Source organism: Anomaloglossus baeobatrachus, chromosome 2, assembly GCF_048569485.1.
Source record: "Anomaloglossus baeobatrachus isolate aAnoBae1 chromosome 2, aAnoBae1.hap1, whole genome shotgun sequence".
NCBI lineage: Eukaryota > Metazoa > Chordata > Amphibia > Anura > Aromobatidae > Anomaloglossus > Anomaloglossus baeobatrachus.
The window spans coordinates 510,713,280-510,734,369 of NC_134354.1; the positions used below are offsets into that span (position 1 = coordinate 510,713,280).

The window sequence follows — 21,090 nt, forward strand, 5'->3', positions numbered from 1 at the left end:
ACCATTGTGATCTTGAGAATACCTCCATAACAATTTGTTTTTTTTCTTTCTTTGATGGCTAAATAGTTTCATTCATAAAAGTTTATAAAACCATTACATGAAGTGAGTATATTTCTCTAGCTCTTGACTAACTTTTTGGTCCCATCGGATTGCTGTGCTGCTCTGTTCATCATGCCCCCGGTTCTCAGGATTGTTGGGCTTCCCATTGGTTGAAACCCCCCCCCCCCCAATCAGACAATCAGAAGTAATTCCATATCTCAAGGGTAGGGGATAACTTCCAGACTTGAGAAATGGGTTGCCCAGGAGTAGAAAAGGATGTCTCTTTCAGAAACAAAGTAACTATGTAATGCCACCTCTGGATTTCGGAGTGGAACTTTAACTTCCACAAGACTGAATTGTAATAACAGACAATACTCGTGATCAGGGGTGGCACTGTTTCTGAACGAAATCAATCATGTCCGCTCCTGGATATTTCATCCCTTCGCAAAGCCAATCATAGGATTTATACAGCAATACAAAATATTCATCCAGGCCAGGTTTTATTTATCTTAAAGCACCACTGCTTCTGACTGGCTGGGAGTCAGAAGTTACCGTACTTCACAAGCACTCAATGCAACTCTGAAAGCCAGAATGAGGCTCTTACACAGTTATATTGATTTCTAAACTCCAGCGCTCCATGACACTGCATCTGCCGGGAGGTCACAAATTGCCGGAGACCAACCAGGCCAATGCTGAAAAAAGATGAAGACCCCGGAGGGTGAGTATAAGACAGGGGCCAGGGAACTTAGATTTAAAGCAGCACTCCAGCGCTGAAATAAAAAAAATGCTGGAGTGGCGCTTTAAAGATCTGTTTTAAACATAAGTTCTTTGTACACATGTGTAAAAGCTTTTATGCATGATGCAACCATAGGGGGACCTGATGATTTTAGACTTGGAATTGGTAAAAAAAACTACTCCAAATAGTGTGAATATGGGGAAGTGATGAAGACTGCTATTTTTAACTCTAGTTGTAGAAAATGCTTGTGGTTTTTTTTTAGCTGTTGACACTTTTACTTTAGTTAGTTATATTTTCTAGGCTTCAACAGTAACCTCTTCCTACACCTTGATACAGAAATGCAAAGATGGACGTTATTCGGTGTCTATGGTCCCAAGACAGGGTGACACCTTGAAAGAGGTAGACAAAGGAGGAACCCTTCTGAGGTGAGTCCAAGGTTTCTTTCTATTAAGACACCTACACCTTACCACTAGGTTTCCCTTCTAATAAAAGCACATCTGTTAGCTGAATATGCTGCCTATTTCTGCTCATACGTCACAGAATAATCCAAGGCAATGAGGGGCAGACTTGTATCCATAGTACAGGCCACTTTCTGGCTTCTAGCTTTAATATCTAGTGATTCTGCCGCACATAATACTGGAAAACCTTTGTTAGGCTTTTTGTCTACACTCCTGCCTTAACCTTTTCAACAGGTACTTCGTGCACCAGTACGGTTAATGAACTTAACCTCAAATAGTAATTCCTTGTAAAGCAAATTACATGCACACAGACCTCTTGCACCTAATAGAGATCAATTAAAGATGCAGATCTTTCAGAACATCTGAGGATTAAACACATGCTTCCGCAGGTCCTTAGAAAACTAATTATAACTTCATGTACAGTATATGTCATCTGCTTCTTCGGAAAGTATTATAGAACCATGTATGTATACAGAATATAACATTTTATTCTGTACCCGACACACTAAACATAAATTGTCTTTTTATGATTTTATTTATTTATTAGGTTACTGGTTTATCCTCCTCCCCCAACTAAAGGAGGCCTTGCCATAACCAATGAAGATTTAGAGTGTTTGGAGCATGGAGAATTTCTTAATGATGTTATCATCGATTTCTATCTAAAGTAAGTACTTTCTATAGGTTTATAAGGATACAGTCATTTGGGCACCCCTATTAATGTTAACCTTTTTTCTTTATAACAATTTGGGTTTTTGCAACAGCTATTTCAGTTTCATATATCTAATAACTGATGGACTGAGTAATATTTCTGGATTGAAATGAGGTTTATTGTACTTACAGAAAATGTGCAATCCGCATTTAACCCCTTAATGACCCATGACGTACTGGGTACGTCATGGATCGTGTGCCGGTAAGCCCCGCCCCCTGCCGCCGGCAGGCGGCCGCGATCCGCGCACATATCAGCTGTTTTCAACAGCTGACATGTGTGCCTGCTAGCCGCGGGTGGAATTGCTTCCACTTACCCCGCCCCCACCGGAAGTCACGTGACATGATCACGTGACTTTCGGTGGTTGCCATGGTAGCACAGGGTCATGTGATGACGCCTGTAGCTAACATGACTCACTTCCTCTCAATGCCGGAATACAGCCGGCATTGAAAGTAAAGCAGCAAATCTGCAGTTCTCAGCTCTGTAGCTGAGATCTGCAGATAGTGCAGAGCGATCGGATTGCTGATCGCCATAGGCTCCTAGGGGAACTAGTAAAATAAAAAAAAGTAAAAAAAAAAAAAGTTTAAAAAAAAATGAAACCTAAAAGTTCAAATCACCCCCTTTCACCCCATTGAAAATTAAAGGGTAAAAAAAATACAAAATACACACATTTGATATCGCCACGTTCAGAAATGCCCGATCTATCAAAATATAAAATCAATGAATCTGATCAGTAAACGGCGTAGCGGCAAAAAAATTCCAAACGCCAAAATTACGTTTTTTGGTCGCCGCAAAATGCAATAACAGGCGATCAAAACGTAGCATCTGCGCAAAAAAAAAGGCAGGTCGAGACGCAAAAAATAAGCCATCACTGAGCCTCAGATCCTGAAAAATGAGAACGCTACGGGTTTTGGAAAATGGCGCAAAATGTGCGCCACATTTTTTTGGACAAGCTTGTGAATTTTTTTTAACCTCTTAGATACAAGTAAACCTATACATGTTTGGTGTCTACAAACTCGCACTGACCTGAGGCATCACATAGATATCTCAGTTTTACCATATAGTGAACACAGTGAATAAAATATCCCAAAAACTATTGTGCAATCACACTTTTTTTGCAATTTTTCCGCACTTGGAATTTTTTTGCCGTTTTCCAGTACACTATATGGTAAAACGTATGGTTTAATTTAAAAGTACAACTCGTCCCGCAAAAAACAAGCCCTCATATGGCAAGATTGATGGAAAAATAAAAAAGTTACGCCTCACGGAAGAAGGGGAGCAAAAAACAAAAACGCAAAAACGGAAAGTGCCCGGGAGCTGAAGGGATTAAACAAAATTTGACCGGTGCAAAAGTGTGGGCACCTCAACATAAAAGTGACATTAATATTTTGTAGATCCTCCTTTTGCAAAAATAACAGCCTCTAGTCGCTTCCTGTAGCTTTTAATGAGTTCCTGGATGAAGGTATATTTGACCATTCCTGTTTACAAAACAATTCCAGTTCAGTTAAGTTTGATGGTCGCCGAGCATGGACAGCACGCTTTAAATCATCCCACAGATTTTCAATGATATTCAGGTCTGGGGACTGGGATGGCCATTCCAGAACATTGTAATTGTTCCTCTGCATGAATGCCTGAGTAGATTTGGAGCGGTGTTTTGGATCATTGTCTTGCTGAAATATCCATCCCCTGCGTAACTTCAACTTCGTCACTGATTCTTGCACATTATTGTCAAGAATCTGCTGATACTGAGTTGAATCCATGCGACCCTCAACTTTAACAAGATTCCCGGTGCCGGCATTAGCCACACCGCCACCAAATTTTACTGTGGATAGCAAGTGCTTTTCTTGGAATGCCGTGTTTTTTTGCCTCCATGCATAACGCCTTTTTGTATGACCAAACAACTCAATCTTTGTTTCATCAGTCCACAGGACCTTCTTCCAAAATGTAACTGGCGTGTCCAAATGTGCTGTTGCATACCTCAGGCGACTCTGTTTGTGGCGTGCTTGCAGAAACAGCTTCTTTCTCATCACTCTCCCATACAGCTTCTCCTTGTGCAACGTGCACTGTATTGTAGACCGATGCACATTGACACCATCTGCAGCAAGATGAAGCTGCAGGTCTTTGTAGGTGGTCTGTGGATTGTCCTTGACTGTTCTCACCATTCTTCTTCTCTGCCTTTCTGATATTTTTCTTGGCCTGCCACTTCTGGGCTTAACAAGAACTGTACCTGTGTTCTTCCATTTCCTTACTATGTTCCTCACAGTGGAAACTGACAGTTTAAATCTCTGAGACAATTTTTTGTATCCTTCCACTGAACAACTATGTTGAATAATCTTTGTTTTCAGATCATTTGAGAGTTGTTTTGAGGAGCCCATGATGCCACTCTTCATAGGAGATTCAAATAGGAGAACAACTTGCAAGGGGCCACCTTTAATACCTTTTCTCATGATTTGATACACCTGCCTATGAAGTTCAAAGCTTAATGAGGTTACAAAACCAATTTAGTGCTTTAGTAAGTCAGTAAAAAGTAGTTAGGAGTGTTCAAATCAAGAAATTGAAAGGGTGCCCATAATTTTGCATCGGTTAAATTTTGTTTAAATGCGAATTGCACATTTTCTGTAAGTACAATAAACCTCATTTCAATCCAGAAATATTACTGAGTTCATCAGTTATTAGATATATGAATCTGAAATAGCTGTTGCAAAAACACAAATTGTTATAAAGAAAAAAAGGTTAACATTAATAGGGGTGCCCAAACTTTTTCATATGACTAAGTTCTCATAATTTAAAGCACATGTTAAAAAGTACCATTTGTTTAATGTACTTAAAGCTAAAGCTGCATTTACACTAAAAATTAATAGTGATCAGGCTGCTGATCACACGATTAACGAGCAAAACGCATATCATTCAGTGCACATCACTAATTGCAGCCTACATGGGTAAAAGTTTACCGATCATTTACTGCCGCTGGTTAGTCTAAGGCCTGTTTCAGACGTCCATGATTCTGGTACATACGTGCTTTTTTTTTTTTTTTTATATATATATATGTACCAGAATTACTGACACACGCAGACTCATTATAATCAATGGGTGTGCGCACACATCAGTGATTCTTCACTGACAGTGTCTCTGTCCGGCACACGCGTGTCCGTGATTTGTCGCACGGAGACAAGTCCATTTTTTTCTGGCATCACTGATATCCCACAGACCACACTATGATGTGATCTGTGAAACACGTACCAAAAAAAAAACCATACATATAAAATGAAAAACATTTTCTTTGTCGCTCCATTGGGAGACCCAGACAATTAGGTGTATAGCTTATGCCTCCGGAGGCCACACAAAGTATTACACTAAAAGTGTAAAGCCCCTCCCCTTCTGCCTATACACCCCCCGTGCATCACGGGCTCCTCAGTTTTTATGCTTTGTGCGAAGGAGGCAGACATCCACGCATAGCTCCACAGCTTAGTCAGCAGCAGCTGCTGACTAGGTCGGATGGAAGAAAAGAGGGCCCATAACAGGGCCCCCAGCATGCTCCCTTCTCACCCCACTGTGTCGGCGGTGCTGTTAAGGTTGAGGTACCCATTGCGGGTACACAGGCAGGAGCCACATGCTGTTTTCCTTCCCCATCCCTTAATGGGCTCTGGGTGAAGTGGGATCCTAATCGGTCTCCAGGCACAGGGACCGTGCTCCCTCCGCAGCCCCTGGGAATCTGCTGGATAGGAGCCGGGTATCGTCAGGGACAAGGCCCTGCTACTGTGAGGTACTCTGTGTCCCCGTGGGGACAGCGCATGGAGCGCTGGTGCAATACACATCGCAGCACTGCTGGGTGTGTTAGTGAGCCGGGGACTACCGCGCATGGAGCGCTTGTGCCATACACATTCCAGCACTGCTGGGTGTGTTAGTGCGCCGGGGACTACCGCGCGGCCGCGCTTATTTCCGGCCACGCTTATAACTTTAGTCCCCGGCTTCTGCGGCCTAGTGTCGTTTATTCCCGCCCACAGGCCTGCCAGTCAGGGGAAGGGCGGGACGCTGCACAGATCGTCAGCGCTGAGGGCTGGAGCATACATTAGTATCCTCCTCCCTCCTCACTCAGTACACTGGGGGCACTAGATTCCCGCACTTTTCTTGGGCACGCCCACGGTCCCCTCCTCCCCACAGAACGCCGGCAGCCATTCCTGTCAGCGATTCAGACGCTGGAGAGGAGAGACAACACAGGGAGACCCAGGCAGGGAATCTGGTGATCACACAACCGCTCTGAGCGGTCGGTAAGCAGCACCTGTGGTGCTGGCCCCACTGAGTGCCGAAGTGTATGTGTATATATATATATATATATATATATATATATATATATATATATATATATATATATATATATATATATATATATATATATATATATATATATATATATATATATATATATATATATATATATATATATATAGGCTGATATTTTTGCACTGTACGGTCGCTCTGTTGTTTTTTGACTATATACCCTCCTGGATTGTTCTCAGAGGAGACAACAGCATGTCGTCCGCAAAAAGCAAGGGTGCCAAAGCACAGGCGTACTTTGCAACCTGTACCTCATGTGCAGCTATACTACCGGCAGGTTCCACTGACCCTCATTGTGTGCAATGCTCGGCCCCTGTGGCACTTACTCAGCCGGAGCCTCTGCTACAGGTGGCCCAGGTGGAACCACCTGCTACCACTGTCCAGGTGACAGGGACGGAGTTTGCAGCTTTTGCTGACAAGCTGTCTGAGAGTATGGATAAATGGTCTGCTAAAATACTAGAAGCCCTACAGTCCAGACCGGTGACTCAGGCCCCGGGCACTGTTCAATCTTTGTCCCCTGGTCCCCCCTCAATTGGAACAGCAAAGTGCCCCTGGGATGACCCATAGGTCACAGGGTGAGGTCTCTGACATGGACCGCAGTCCCAGACCGCCTAAGCGGGCTCGCTGGGAAATTCCCTCCACCTCATCACACTGTTCAGGGTCTCAGCAGGAAGACTCTCTGGAGGATGAAGCGGAGGTAACAGATCAGGATTCTGATCCTGAAGCCGCTCTCAACCTAGATACACCTGAAGGTGACGCCGTAGTGAAAGATGGAACTATGGTTGAAATCCATCTATGAAGCTATCGGCGCGTCGTTTGCTCCAGCATTCGCAGCCGTATGGGCACTCCAAGCTATCTCAGCTTGTCAGGCGCAGATTAATGCAGTAACACGTACATCTGCCCCGCAGGTCGTGTCCTTAACCACTCAGGCGTCGGCGTTTGCGTCCTACGCCATTAATGCTATCCTGGACTCTGCGAGCCGTACGGCGGTAGCATCCGCCAATTCGGTGGTAGTCCGCAGGGCCATGTGGCTACGTGAATGGAAGGCAGACTCTGCTTCCAAAAAGTTCTTAACCGGTTTGCCATTGTCTGGCGACCGCTTGTTTGGTGAGCGATTGGATGAAATCATTAAACAATCCAAGGGAAAGGACTCATCCTTACCCCAGTCCAAACCAAACAGACCTCAACCACGGAAGGTACAATCGAGGTTTCGGTCCTTTCGGACCGCGGGCAGGTCTCAATTCTCCTCGTCCAAAAGGCCTCAGAAAGATCAGAGGAACTCCGATTCATGGCGGTCTAAGTCACGTCCTAAAAAGACCGCCGGAGGAGCCGCTCCCAAAGCGGCCTCCTCATGACTTTCGGCCTCCTCAAACCGCATCCTCGGTCGGTGGCAGGCTCTCCCGCTTTTGCGACGCCTGGCTGCCACAGGTAAAAGACCGATGGGTGAGAGACATTCTCTCTCAAGGTTACAGGATAGAGTTCAGCTCTCGTCCTCCGACTCGTTTCTTCAGAACATCTCCGCCCCCCGAAAGAGCCGATGCTCTTCTGCAGGCGGTGTGCACTCTGAAGGCGGAAGGAGTGGTGATCCCTGTTCCTCTTCAACAACGGGGTCACGGTTTTTACTCCAACCTGTTCGTGGTGCCAAAAAAGGACGGATCCTTCCGTCCTGTTCTGGACCTAAAACTGCTCAACAAGCATGTGAAAACCAGGCGGTTCCGGATGGAATCGCTCCGCTCCGTCATCGCCTCAATGTCCCAAGGAGATTTCCTAGCATCAATCGACATCAAAGATGCTTATCTCCACGTACCGATTGCACCAGAGCATCAGCGCTTCCTGCGTTTCGCCATAGGGGACGAACACCTTCAGTTCGTGGCACTGCCCTTTGGCCTGGCGACAGCCCCACGGGTTTTCACCAAGGTTATGGCAACAGTGGTGGCAATCCTACACTCTCAGGGACACTCTGTGATCCCTTACTTAGACGATCTACTTGTCAAGGCACCCTCTCAAGGGGCATGCCAACACAGCCTGAACATTGCTCTGGAGACTCTCCAGAGTTTCGGGTGGATCATCAACTTTCCAAAGTCAAATTTGACACCGGCCCAATCACTGACATATCTTGGCATGGAGTTTCATACTCTCTCAGCGATAGTGAAGCTTCCGCTGAACAAACAGCGTTCACTACAGACAGGGGTGCAATCTCTCCTTCAAGGCCAGTCACACCCCCTGAGGCGCCTCATGCACTTCCTAGGGAAGATGGTAGCAGCAATGGAGGCAGTTCCTTTTGCGCAGTTTCATCTCCGACCACTTCAATGGGACATTCTCCGCAAATGGGACAGGAAGTCGACGTCCCTCGACAGGAACGTCTCCCTTTCTCGAGCAGCCAAGGCTTCCCTTCAGTGGTGGCTTCTCCCCACTTCTCTGTCGAAGGGGAAATCCTTCCTGCCCCCATCCTGGGCGGTGGTCACGACGGACGCGAGCCTGTCAGGGTGGGGAGCGGTCTTTCTCCACCACAGGGCTCAGGGTACTTGGACTCAGACAGAGTCCTCCCTTCAGATCAATGTTCTGGAGATAAGGGCAGTATATCTTGCCATAAAGGCGTTCCAGCTGTGGCTGGAAGGCAAACAGATCCGAATTCAGTCGGACAACTCCACAGCGGTGGCATACATCAACCACCAAGGCGGGACACGCAGTCGGCAAGCCTTCCAGGAAGTCCGGCGGATTCTGCTATGGGTGGAAGCCACAGCCTCCACCATATCCGCAGTTCACATCCCGGGCGTAGAAAACTGGGAAGCAGACTTTCTCAGTCGCCAGGGCATGGACGCAGGGGAATGGTCCCTTCACCCGGACGTGTTTCAGGAGATCTGTTGCCGCTGGGGGATGCCGGACGTCGACCTAATGGCGTCCCGGCACAACAACAAGGTCCCGACATTCATGGCACGGTCTCAAGATCACAGAGCTTTGGCCTTAGTTCAGGATTGGTCGCAGTTTCAACTCCCTTATGTGTTTCCTCCTCTGGCACTGTTGCCCAGAGTGTTACGCAAAATCAGGTCCGACTGCCGCCGCGCCATCCTCGTCGCTCCAGACTGGCCGAGGAGGTCGTGGTACCCGGATCTGTGGCATCTCACGGTGGGTCAACCGTGGGCACTACCAGACCGACCAGACTTGCTGTCTCAAGGGCCATTTTTCCATCTGAATTCTGCGGCCCTCAACCTGACTGTGTGGCCATTGAGTCCTGGATCTTAGCGTCTTCAGGGTTATCTCATGAGGTCATTGCCACTATGAGACAGGCTAGGAAACCAACGTCCGCCAAGATCTACCACAGGACGTGGAGGATATTCTTATCTTGGTGCTCTGATCAGGGTTTTTCTCCCTGGCCATTTGCCTTGCCCACTTTTCTTTCCTTCCTTCAATCCAGATTGGAAAAAGGTTTGTCGCTCGGCTCCCTTAAGGGACAAGTCTCAGCGCTCTCTGTGTTTTTCCAGAAGCGCCTAGCCAGACTTCCACAGGTACGCACGTTCCTGCAGGGGGTTTGTCACATAGTCCCTCCTTACAAGCGGCCGTTAGAACCCTGGGATCTGAACAGGGTGCTGATGGCTCTTCAGAAGCCACCTTTCGAGCCAATGAAGGATATTTCTCTTTCACGCCTTTCGCAGAAAGTGGTCTTCCTAGTAGCAGTCACATCACTTCGGAGAGTGTCTGAGCTAGCAGCGCTGTCATGCAAAGCCCCTTTCCTGGTGTTTCACCAGGACAAGGTGGTTCTGCGTCCGGTTCCGGATTTTCTCCCTAAGGTGGTATCCCCCTTTCATCTCAATCAGGATATCTCCTTACCCTCTTTTTGTCCGCATCCAGTTCACCAATGTGAAAAGGATTTGCACTTGTTAGATCTGGTGAGAGCACTCAGACTCTACATTTCTCGTACGGCGCCCCTGCGCCGCTTGGATGCACTCTTTGTCCTTGTCGCTGGCCAGCGTAAAGGGTCACAGGCTTCCAAATCAACCCTAGCTCGGTGGATCAAGCAACCAATTCTCGAAGCTTACCGTTCTGCTGGGCTTCCGGTTCCCTCAGGGCTGAAGGCCCATTCTACCAGAGCCGTGGGAGCGTCCTGGGCATTGCAGCACCAGGCTACGGCTCAGCAGGTGTGTCAGGCAGCTACCTGGTCGAGCCTGCACACTTTCACGAAACACTATCAGGTGCATACCTATGCTTCGGCAGATGCCAGCCTAGGTAGGCGAGTCCTTCAGGCGGCAGTTGCCCACCTGTAGGACGGAGCCGTTTACGACTCTATTATGAGGTATTATTTACCCACCCAGGGACTGCTTTTGGACGTCCCAATTGTCTGGGTCTCCCAATGGAGCGACAAAGAAGAAGGGAATTTTGTTTACTTACCGTAAATTCCTTTTCTTCTAGCTCCAATTGGGAGACTCAGCACCCGCCCCTGTTCCCTTCGGGCTGTTGTTCTTTGTGTACACATGTTGTTCATGTTGAATGGTTTCAGTTCTCCGATATTCCTTCGGATTGAATTTACTTTAAACCAGTTTATAATTTTTTCCTCCTTCTTGCTTTTGCACCAAAACTGAGGAGCCCGTGATGCACGGGGGGTGTATAGGCAGAAGGGGAGGGGCTTTACACTTTTAGTGTAATACTTTGTGTGGCCTCCGGAGGCATAAGCTATACACCCAATTGTCTGGGTCTCCCAATTGGAGCTAGAAGAAAAGGAATTTACGGTAAGTAAACAAAATTCCCTTCTTCAACTCACTTTCCAGCAACGCTCTGTGCAGCCTGTGCTCTATGCAGCTACCTGGCCGGCTCATGCATATTTATGAATGCAGCCAGAGCCCACCCGGAAGTAGCTGCAGAGAGCAGTGGGCGGACGCTGCAGAGCCGAGGAGTTCAGCACCATGGAGAGCAGGAACGTGACAGGTTAGTAATGTCCATGTGTACGGATCACATATCACGGATTGCACATGGACAACCACCGTGTGCCGTGAATCACAGCACACGGAGGGACATAGGCGTTTTTTACATGTTAGTAAAGAAAGTCTGTTTTCTTTGTCGCTCCATTGGGAGACCCAGACAATTGGTGTATAGCTTCTGCCTCCGGAGGCCACACAAAGTATTACACTTTAAAAAGTGTAACCCCTCCCCTCTGCCTATACACCCTCCCGTGGATCACGGGCTCCTCAGTTTTATGCTTTGTGTGGAAGGAGGCACACATCCACTCATGCATTCTCATATTAGTTATGTCGGTTGGAAGAAAAGAGGGCCCCCACGGGGCCCCCGACATGTTCCCTTCTCACCCCACTACGTCGGCGGTGTTGTTAAGGTTGAGGTACCCATTGCGGGTACAAAGGCCGGAGCCTCATGCCGTCTCCTTCACCATCCCTTAGCGGCTCTGGGAGAAGTGGGATCCTGAACGGTCATCCAGTTGCTGGGACCGTGCTCCCTCCGCAGCCCCTGTGGGAATCTGCCGGACCGGAGTCTATTCAACCTCAGGGACCGGGCCCTGCAACTCTAAGGTACTCTGTGTCCACATTGGGGACTGTGCAGGAGCGCACCTTCTTCCCGGACGCTGCGGCAGCTGCTGAATTGAGAAGACCGGCGGACTTCCGCGCCGACCGTGCCTGCTTGTCGGGCGCGGTCTCAAATTTAGTCCCCGGCTTCATCGCGGCTTAGTCGCAAAAATCCCGCCCCCGGGCCTGCCTGTCAGGGGTAAGGGCGGGACTGCCGACCTGACGTCGGATGTGAGGGCTGGAGCATCCTGCATGTTTCCTCCCCCCTCACTGATCACTGTGGGGACCCCAGATTCCCGCACTTTCCTGGCGCCGCCCACGGCTCCACTCCTCCCCTGAGATCTCCGGCAGCCATTTTTTGGGCATTCTGCCGGTGGAGGATTCTCAGGAACAGCTCTGCAGCTCCGGGGGACCTAAGGCTGGGAATCTGGAGGCACACACTCCGCTTGTTAGCGGTCGGTAAGCCACACCGGTCACCCGGTGCTGGTCCCCCCTAGGGTGCCGGAATAGATCCGTATTTATATATATATTTCTGTTCGGTCGGGCTGTATACCCTGTTTTTGCCCATATACCCTCAGTGATCATTCTCCTAGGAGACAACAGCATGTCGTCCACAAGGAGCAAAGCTGTTAAGGCACAGGGGTTTTTTGCGACCTGTACCTCTTGTGGGGCTATGTTACCTGCGGGTTCCACCTACCCTCACTGTGAGCAATGCTCGACCCTTGTTTCACTTGCTCAGCCGGAGCCTCGGTCACTAGTGGACCCCTCGGCTCATGTAGACCCCCCCTGCTCCCCCTGTCCAGGCGGCAGGGACAGAGTTCTCCTCTTTTGCTGAGAAACTCTGAGTCACTTTCACAATCCATGGCTCAGTCTATGGACAAATGGTCTGCCAAGCTGCTAGAAGCTTTGCAGTCCAGACCGGTCCTTACACAGGCCCCGGCCCCTGTTGGATCGTCACCTCCAGGCCCCTCTCGATCCGAGCCGCAGCGCGCTCCCAGGTTGGGCCCTAGGTCCCACGCGGAGGACTCCTGCCAGGACCACAGTACTAGACAGGCTAAGCGGGCTCGCTGGGAATCTTCCCCGACTTCTTCACGCTGCTCCGGTTCCCAGATTGAGGACTCTCTGGAGGACGAGGCGGACGTCGCAGCTCAGGGTTCTGACCCTGACGTCGCCCTTAACCTTGATACACCTGAGGGGGACGCATTAGTGAATGATCTTATCTCGTCCATTAACCAGGTGTTAGATCTGTCTCCCCCGCCTCCACCTGTAGAGGAGTCGGCTTCTCAGCAGGAGAAACACCAGTTTCGGTTCCCCAAACGTACACGGAGTGCGTTCTTCGATCACTCTAACTTCAGAGACGCTGTCCAGAAGCCCAGAGCGGTTCCGGACAAGCGCTTTACTAAGCGCCTCACTGACACGCGTTACCCCTTCCCCGCTGAAGTCGTTAAGGGGTGGGCTCAATGTCCCAAGGTGGATCCTCCAGTCTCTAGATTGGTGGCTAGATCTGTGGTATCGGTGGCAGATGGTTCATCGCTAAAGGATGCCACTGACAGGCAGATAGAGCTCCTGGTGAAGTCCATCTATGAGGCCACGGGCGCGTCTTTTGCCCCGGCCTTTGCAGCCGTGTGGGCACTCCAAGCTATCTCGGCTTGTCTGACTGAGATTAATGCTGTCACACGTAATTCTGCTCCGCAAGTTGCGTCTTTGACTTCTCAAGCGTCAGCTTTTTCTTCCTACGCCATGAACGCAGTCCTAGACTCTGCTAGCCGTACAGCTGTGGCATCCGCTAACTCTGTGGCAGTCCGCAGGGCCATGTGGCTGCGCGAATGGAAGGCAGACTCGGCCTCCAAGAGGTTCTTAACCGGTTTGCCGTTTTCTGGCGAACGCTTGTTTGGCGAACGATTGGATGAGATTATTAAGGAATCCAAGGGAAAGGACTCCTCCTTACCCCTGTCCAGACCTAAGAGACCTCAACAACGGAAAATACAATCGAGGTTTCGGTCCTTTCGTCCCTCCGCCAAGCCCCAATCCTCTTCGTCCAGCAGGCAGGAGAAAGGCCAGAGGAACTCCTATGCGTGGCGGTCCAAGTCACGCCCTCAAAAGGCCGCAGGAGGCACTGCCTCCAAGGCGGCCTCCTCATGACTCTCGGCATCCCCTAACCGCATCTTCGGTCGGTGGCAGACTCTCCCGCTTTGGCGACGCCTGGTGGCCACATGTTCAAGACCGATGGGTGAGAGACATTCTGTCTCACGGTTACAGGATAGAGTTCAGCTCCCGTCCTGCGGCTCGTTTCTTCAGAACCTCTCCGCCCCCCCGCTCAGGCCGACGCACTTTTTCAGGCGGTGGACGCTCTGAAGACAGAAGGAGTTGTGATCCCCGATCCCCTTCAGGAACGTGGTCGCGGCTTTTACTCCAACTTGTTCGTGGTGCCAAAAAAGGACGGATCATTCCGTCCCGTTCTGGACCTCAAACTGCTCAACAGACACGTGAGAACCAGACGGTTTCGGATGGAATCTCTCCGCTCGGTCATCGCCTCGATGTCACAAGCAGACTTCCTAGCATCGATCGACATCAAAGATGCTTATCTCCACGTGCCGATCGCACCCGAACATCAACGCTTCTTGCGTTTCGCCATCAGGGACAAACACCTTCAGTTCGTGGCATTGCCTTTCGGCCTGGCGACAGCCCCACGGGTTTTCACCAAAGTCATGGCATCCGTCGTGGCGGTCCTACACTCTCAGGGCCACTCGGTGATTCCCTACCTAGACGATCTCCTAGTCAGGGCCCCTTCTCGGGTGGCGTGTCAACACAGCCTTACAGTCGCTCTGACGACTCTCCAGCAGTTCGGGTGGATCATCAACTTCCCAAAATCCAAGTTGACACCGACCCAATCATTGACTTACCTCGGGATGGAGTTTCATACACAGTCAGCTGTAGTCAAGCTACCGCGAGACAAACAGCTTTCTCTGCAGGCAGGGGTGCAATCACTTCTTCGGAGTCAGTCACACCCCTTAAGGCACCTCATGCACTTCCTGGGGAAGATGGTGGCAGCGATGGAGGCAGTGCCGTTCGCGCAATTCCATCTACGGCAGCTCCAATGGGACATTCTCCGCAAATGGGACAGGAGGTCGACTTCCCTCGACAGGAACGTCTCTCTTTCCCTTGCAACCAAGACGTCACTTCAGTGGTGGCTCCTTCCCAATTCTCTATCGCAGGGAAAATCCTTCCTACCCCCAACCTGGGCTGTGGTCACCACGAACGCGAGCCTGTCAGGGTGGGGAGCGGTTTTTCTGCACCACAGGGCTCAGGGAACCTGGACTCCGATAGAGTCTTCCCTTCAGATCAATGTTCTGGAAATAAGGGCAGTGTATCTAGCCCTATTGGCTTTTCATCGGTGGCTGGAGGGCAGGCAGATCCGTATCCAGTCGGACAACGCCACTGCCGTCGCATACATCAACCACCAAGGCGGCACACGCAGTCGTCAAGCCTTCCAGGAAGTCCGGCGGATTCTGCAGTGGGTGGAAGCCACAGCCTCCACCATCTCCGCAGTTCACATCCCGGGCGTAGAAAACTGGGAAGCAGATTTTCTCAGTCGTCAGGGCATGGATGCGGGGGAATGGTCTCTGCACCCAGAAGTGTTTCGAGAGATCTGTCGCCGCTGGGGAACGCCGGACGTCGATCTCATGGCGTTACGGCACAACAACAAAGTCCCGGCATTCATGGCACGGTCTCAGGATCACAGAGCTCTGGCGGCGGACGCGTTAGTTCAGGACTGGTCGCAGTTCCGACTGCCTTATGTGTTTCCTCCTCTGGCGATGCTGCCCAGGGTACTACGCAAGATCAGGTCCGAATGCCGTCGCGCCATTCTCGTCACTCCAGACTGGCCGAGGCGGTCGTGGTACCCGGATCTGTGGCATCTCACGGTGGGTCAGCCGTGGGCGCTTCCAGACCGCCCAGACTTGCTGTCACAAGGGCCATTTTTCCATCTGAATTCTGTGGCCCTCAACCGGACTGTGTGGCCATTGAGTCCTGGCTCCTAGCGTCTTCAGGGTTATCTCAGGATGTCATTGCCACCATGAGACAGGCCAGGAAGCCAACGTCCGCCAAGATCTATTACAGGTCTTGGCAAATCTTATCCTGGTGCTCTGATAATGGTTTTACTCCCTGGCCGTTTGCCTTACCCACTTTTCTTTCATTCCTCCAATCCGGAATGGACAAGGGTTTGTCACTCGGCTCTCTCAAGGGCTAAGTATCGGCGCTCTCCGTATTTTTTCAAAAGCGTCTAGCCAGGCTTCCGCAGGTCCGCACGTTCCTGCAAGGAGTTTGCCACATAGTCCCACCTTACAAGCGTCCGCTGGAACCCTGGGATCTTAACAGGGTGCTAACGGCTCTTCAGAAACCACCTTTCGAGCCGCTCCGGGAGGTCTCTTTATCACGTCTTTCGCAAAAGGTGGCCTTTCTAGTGGCAATTACATCACTCCGGAGAGTGTCTGAGCTTGCAGCGCTATCATGCAAAGCCCCCTTCCTGGTTTTTCACCAGGATAAGGTGGTTCTGCGTCCGGTTCTGGAATTTCTCCCTAAGGTGGTATCTCCTTTTCATCTCAATCAGGATATCTCCTTACCTTCATTTTGCCCTAATCCAATTCACCAATGTGAAAAGGATTTGCACTCTTTGGATCTGGTGAGAGCACTCCAGCTCTACGTGTCTCGCACGGCGCCCCTGCGTCGTTCAGATGCGCTCTTTGTCCTTGTCGCTGGCCAGCGTAAGGGTTCGCAGGCTTCCAAGTCAACCTTGGCTCGGTGGATCAAGGAACCGATTCTTGAAGCCTACCGTTCTTCTGGGCTTCCGCTTCCTTAAGGGCTGAAAGCCCATTCTACCAGAGCCGTGGGTGCGTCCTGGGCATTGCGGCACCGGGCTACGGCTCAGCAGGTGTGTCAGGCAGCTACCTGGTCTAGTCTGCACACTTTCACGAAACACTATCAAGTGTATACCTATGCTTCGGCAGACGCCAGTCTAGGTAGGCGAGTCCTCCAGGCAGCGGTTGCCCACCTGTAAGAGGAGGCCGTTTCGGCTCTTGTTTATTGAGGTATTCTTTTACCCACCCAGGGACTGCTTTTGGACGTCCCAATTGTCTGGGTCTCCCAATGGAGCGACAAAGAAGAAGGGAATTTTGTTTACTTACCGTAAATTCCTTTTCTTCTAGCTCCTATTGGGAGACCCAGCACCCGCCCCTGTGCCCTTCGGGCTGGTTGTTCTTGTGTGTACACATGTTGTTCATGTTGAATTGTTCTTTTGGTTCATGGTTCAGTTCTCCGAACATCCTTCGGATTGAATTTACCCTAGACCAATTCATAAGTCTTCTCCTTCCTGCTTTTGCACCAAAACTGAGGAGCCCGTGATCCACGGGAGGGTGTATAGGCAGAGGGGAGGGGTTACACTTTTTAAAGTGTAATACTTTGTGTGGCCTCCGGAGGCAGAAGCTATACACCAATTGTCTGGGTCTCCCAATAGGAGCTAGAAGAAAAGGAATTTACGGTAAGTAAACAAAATTCCCTTCTTTTTTACTGACGTGTGAAGCAGGTCTTAGGTGGGAAACCTTTTTTTTTTTTTCTTCTGTTTTTCTGCCAATGGCTACCATCATTCTGGCGTCACACAAAATTATCAACTTGAAAAAGATCCTGCTGTGTTTTGCTAAACAATTAACTCACCCCTAATGTGATGGCTGGAGATGCTTCTCTTTTGTGCGGTTGGGATGTTAGGTGGTAATGATAATACTCCTACTTGCAACTGCTTTTCCAGATTTTCATCGGTCTGGAGCACAGGCGACTTTTTACAATAAGTTTTATAAAAAAAAAAAAAACCCACAGCAGTTAGTTGTTCCAAACAAAGATGTAGATTACACTACATGTCTTTTTAAGGTGGTAAATTAATCTCCTCACATATGACTGATTCATACACATCACATAGGACACGCTGGAGCATATACATCACATAGGAGACGCGGACTGGATTATATGCAATACGAGACGCTGGAGCATATGCATCACAGGATACAGTATATCAGAAGTGAGTAAACCTTCACATTTTTAATATTTTATTATAACTTTATGGGACAACATTGAAGATATAACACTTTGATACAATGTAAAGTAGTCAGTGTACAGCTTGTATAACAGTGTAGATTTGGTGTGCCCACTAAATAACTCAACAAACAGCCAAGAATGTCAAACCGCTGGCAACAAAAGTGAGTACACCCCTAAGGGAAAATGGCCAAATTGTGCTCAATTAGCTATTCTCCTTCACCGGTATCATGTGACTCATTAGTGTTACAAGCTCTCAGGTGTGAAGAGCATGATCCCCCCACCCCCTCCCTCTTCGGAAAGCCGTAGGGCAGTACTCAAACATACCGACCCCAAACACACTTCCTGGATGACCACTGCCTTGGTAAAGAAACTGAAGGTAAAGCTGCTGGACTGGCCAGGCAAGTCTCCATACCTAAACGCTATTGAGCATCTGTGGGTCATCCTCAAACGGAAGGTGGAGTAGCGCAAGGTCTCTAACATCCACCAGCTTCGTGATGTCATCATGGAGGAGTGGAAGAGGATTCCAGTGGCTCCTGTGATGCTCTAGTGAACTCCATGCCCAAAAGAGTTGAGGCCTTGCTTGAAAATAATGTTGGCCATACAAAATATTGACCCCTTTTTTATGCACAATTTTACTCTTTTCACTTATGGGTGTTCATAGTGAAAACTGAAATGACAAGGAAGGAGGAGGGTGCAAATGGTGTCTTATCTGGTGGTACTAGAAATAATTTAAATAGGTGCACTAACCTGGTGTGGTTGTGTTATAGACATAACCACTATAACCACGTGATAAATATGGCTGCTGCAGAACCCAGGAGAATAGCTTTGAAGGAGATGGAAGAAAAGGGTTAATCCACGCTGCCAGAGGAAGATCACTGAAGATCGATGGGGATTAAAACATCTGATGTTATTGTTCTACGTGTTTTGAAGCTGTATAACATTATTGATTTTTTTCCTCAAGAAGGGGGTTATACAACTCCGAAACGCGTAGAACAGTAACATCAGATGTTTTAATCCCCATCGATCTTCAGTGATCTTCCTCTGGCAGCGTGGATTAACCTTTTTCTTCCATCTCCTTCAACACTTATGGGTGTACTCCTTTTTGTTGCTAGCTGTTTTAACATTAATGGCTGTGTTGAGTTATTTAGAGGACACACCAAATTTATAGTTTATACAAGCTGTACACTGACTGTTTACATTGCATCAAAGTGCCATATCTTCAGTGTTGTCCCATGAAAAGTTATAATAAAATGTGAGGGGTGTACTCACGTTTGTGATATACTGTACTTGCGGCTGGAGTACAGTATATTCACCACATGAGACATTTTTGGGTGTGGTGCACACATCACAGGAGACCCTGGGCTGGTGTATAAACATCACAGGAGACATTTGAGGCATACATCACAGGATTGATTCACTGAGCTGAAGCATAACCATCATAGTAGATTCTGGGGCTGCCGCTGCTCTCTTCACTTATTGGGTAAGAGCGGATTCCACGCTACTCCACCCACATAGTACGTCCGGACGCTTGCACTAGCTAGCATCAGGATGTAATCATTCAATGCATGTGGCGCAGAGTTTAGTAGTGAACGTTGTGAGTGCATGCTCAGGGTGCAAGAAAAAATTAAAGGGCCAGCAGCTGGCTTACATGTGTGGGCCATCCAGTGCACTTCAATCCCTGGGAATCTGCCCTAGATCTGAAAACCTACCCCATTCCTGGTCTAAACTGACCCTAACCTCTGATCACTGTGTTACCATATGAATGCAGTTCAGTTGATAAATCATTGTTTGATGCCTTCGTGAACACATCATTTTTATTCCTGCCATTTAAGAGCCACTGTTTAGTTCCCGCTGTAGGGTTCTGCAGATCAGCTCTTATTGAATGAAATAGAAGCTGATCTGCAGTAGTTTGCAGTAGCTAATGAGCAATGTATATAGCTGCATTGTCCCACTCTATACAAAGTTTACATTTGGCCACCAATGGAGTTGCTGGACACTGGATCTCTATTGATTTTATATTGATGACATCGCTTATGGATATCCCTTTAATTTGTTAGGCCTCATTCAGATATCCGTTATTTTTCACACACATGGAAAACAAAGACTAATTTTCATCAATGTTCCGGATCAGAATATCATTAGTGTTTTTAACCCATGTGTCCGTTTTTTCCCTTACGTGTGGAATCTTATGTAAAAAAAAAAAAAAAAAAAATTTGCCAAGTTTTCTTTACCTATTAAATAGTTAGACATCACATGGGTGACGCACTAATGGCATCCATATTCATTACTTTTTTTTTTTCTGTGACCTATTAATTTGTATTAGTAAGTTTGATGAATGACTTGGGTCAAAAACAATAATATAGTATCTTTTTTTTTTTTTTTTTTTTTTTTTTTTAGAACACAGATTACAAATGGGCGTATATGAAAAAGATGAGGCCTTAGGTTTTTTATTTTTGTCAGTACATTTGCTCCAGTGTAAAATTAATGGTCACTTTTTTTTTTTCATAACATTCATACTTGCACCATACAATTAGCATGGCAGTGATGTTGACCTGTATGTACCCTATTAGATTACTGTTTCCGTGAATGAATGAATGAATAAATGCACTAAATACAAGGTTACCACCTTTTGTGCTGTGCTATGCGGATGATTTAATGCTATGTCTTGTACATTTGTAGCCAGACACTAATCATTACTGACATGCCAGCTGGCCCCTACACCAAGAAATGCTTGGGAAAGCTAATTCTTGCTGGATTATACCCTGAGCTGAACAGTTTGCTGGAAATTGTGTAAGCTGATATAAAATGTTTTCTTCAAAACATACTACTTTAGTTTAGAAGTGATTTAGGTACGTTTATTACAGAAGTCTAGCAGTTTGGTGGTTAGGCTTTATTTGACTTATAATCCTTTCTTTGTCGCTCCATTGGGAGACCCAGACAATTGGGTGTATAGGCTATGCCTCCGGAGGCCGCACAAAGTATTACACTAAAAGTGTAAAGCCCCTCCCCTTCTGCCTATACACCCCCCGTGCTCCCACGGGCTCCTCAGTTTTTTGCTTTGTGCGCCAGACCGGTATCTCAGACCATGGGTACTGTGGAATCATTGCCCCCTGGTTCCCCTCAGTTGGAACAACCATGTCCTCCCGGGGTGTCTCATAGATCCCAGGGTGAGGTCTCTGACACGGACCGCAGTCCCAGACCGCCTAAGCGAGCTCGCTGGGA

At 48.3% G+C, this 21,090-nt stretch overlaps 1 protein-coding gene across 2 annotated transcripts in view; it reads left to right on the plus strand.

Annotated features, from left to right (window-relative positions):
- The window catches only part of SENP7 (SUMO specific peptidase 7), a 168,422-nt gene that overhangs the window by 108,011 nt on the left and 39,321 nt on the right, over positions 1-21,090 (plus strand). The window contains exons 13-14 of one of the 2 annotated variants that reach the window (XM_075336527.1): positions 1,076-1,200; positions 1,781-1,897. In XM_075336527.1, coding sequence (XP_075192642.1) covers positions 1,076-1,200; positions 1,781-1,897 — 242 coding nt within the window. The remainder of the gene's footprint in view (positions 1-1,075; positions 1,201-1,780; positions 1,898-21,090) is intronic. The other variant, XM_075336528.1, reaches the window with a different exon arrangement.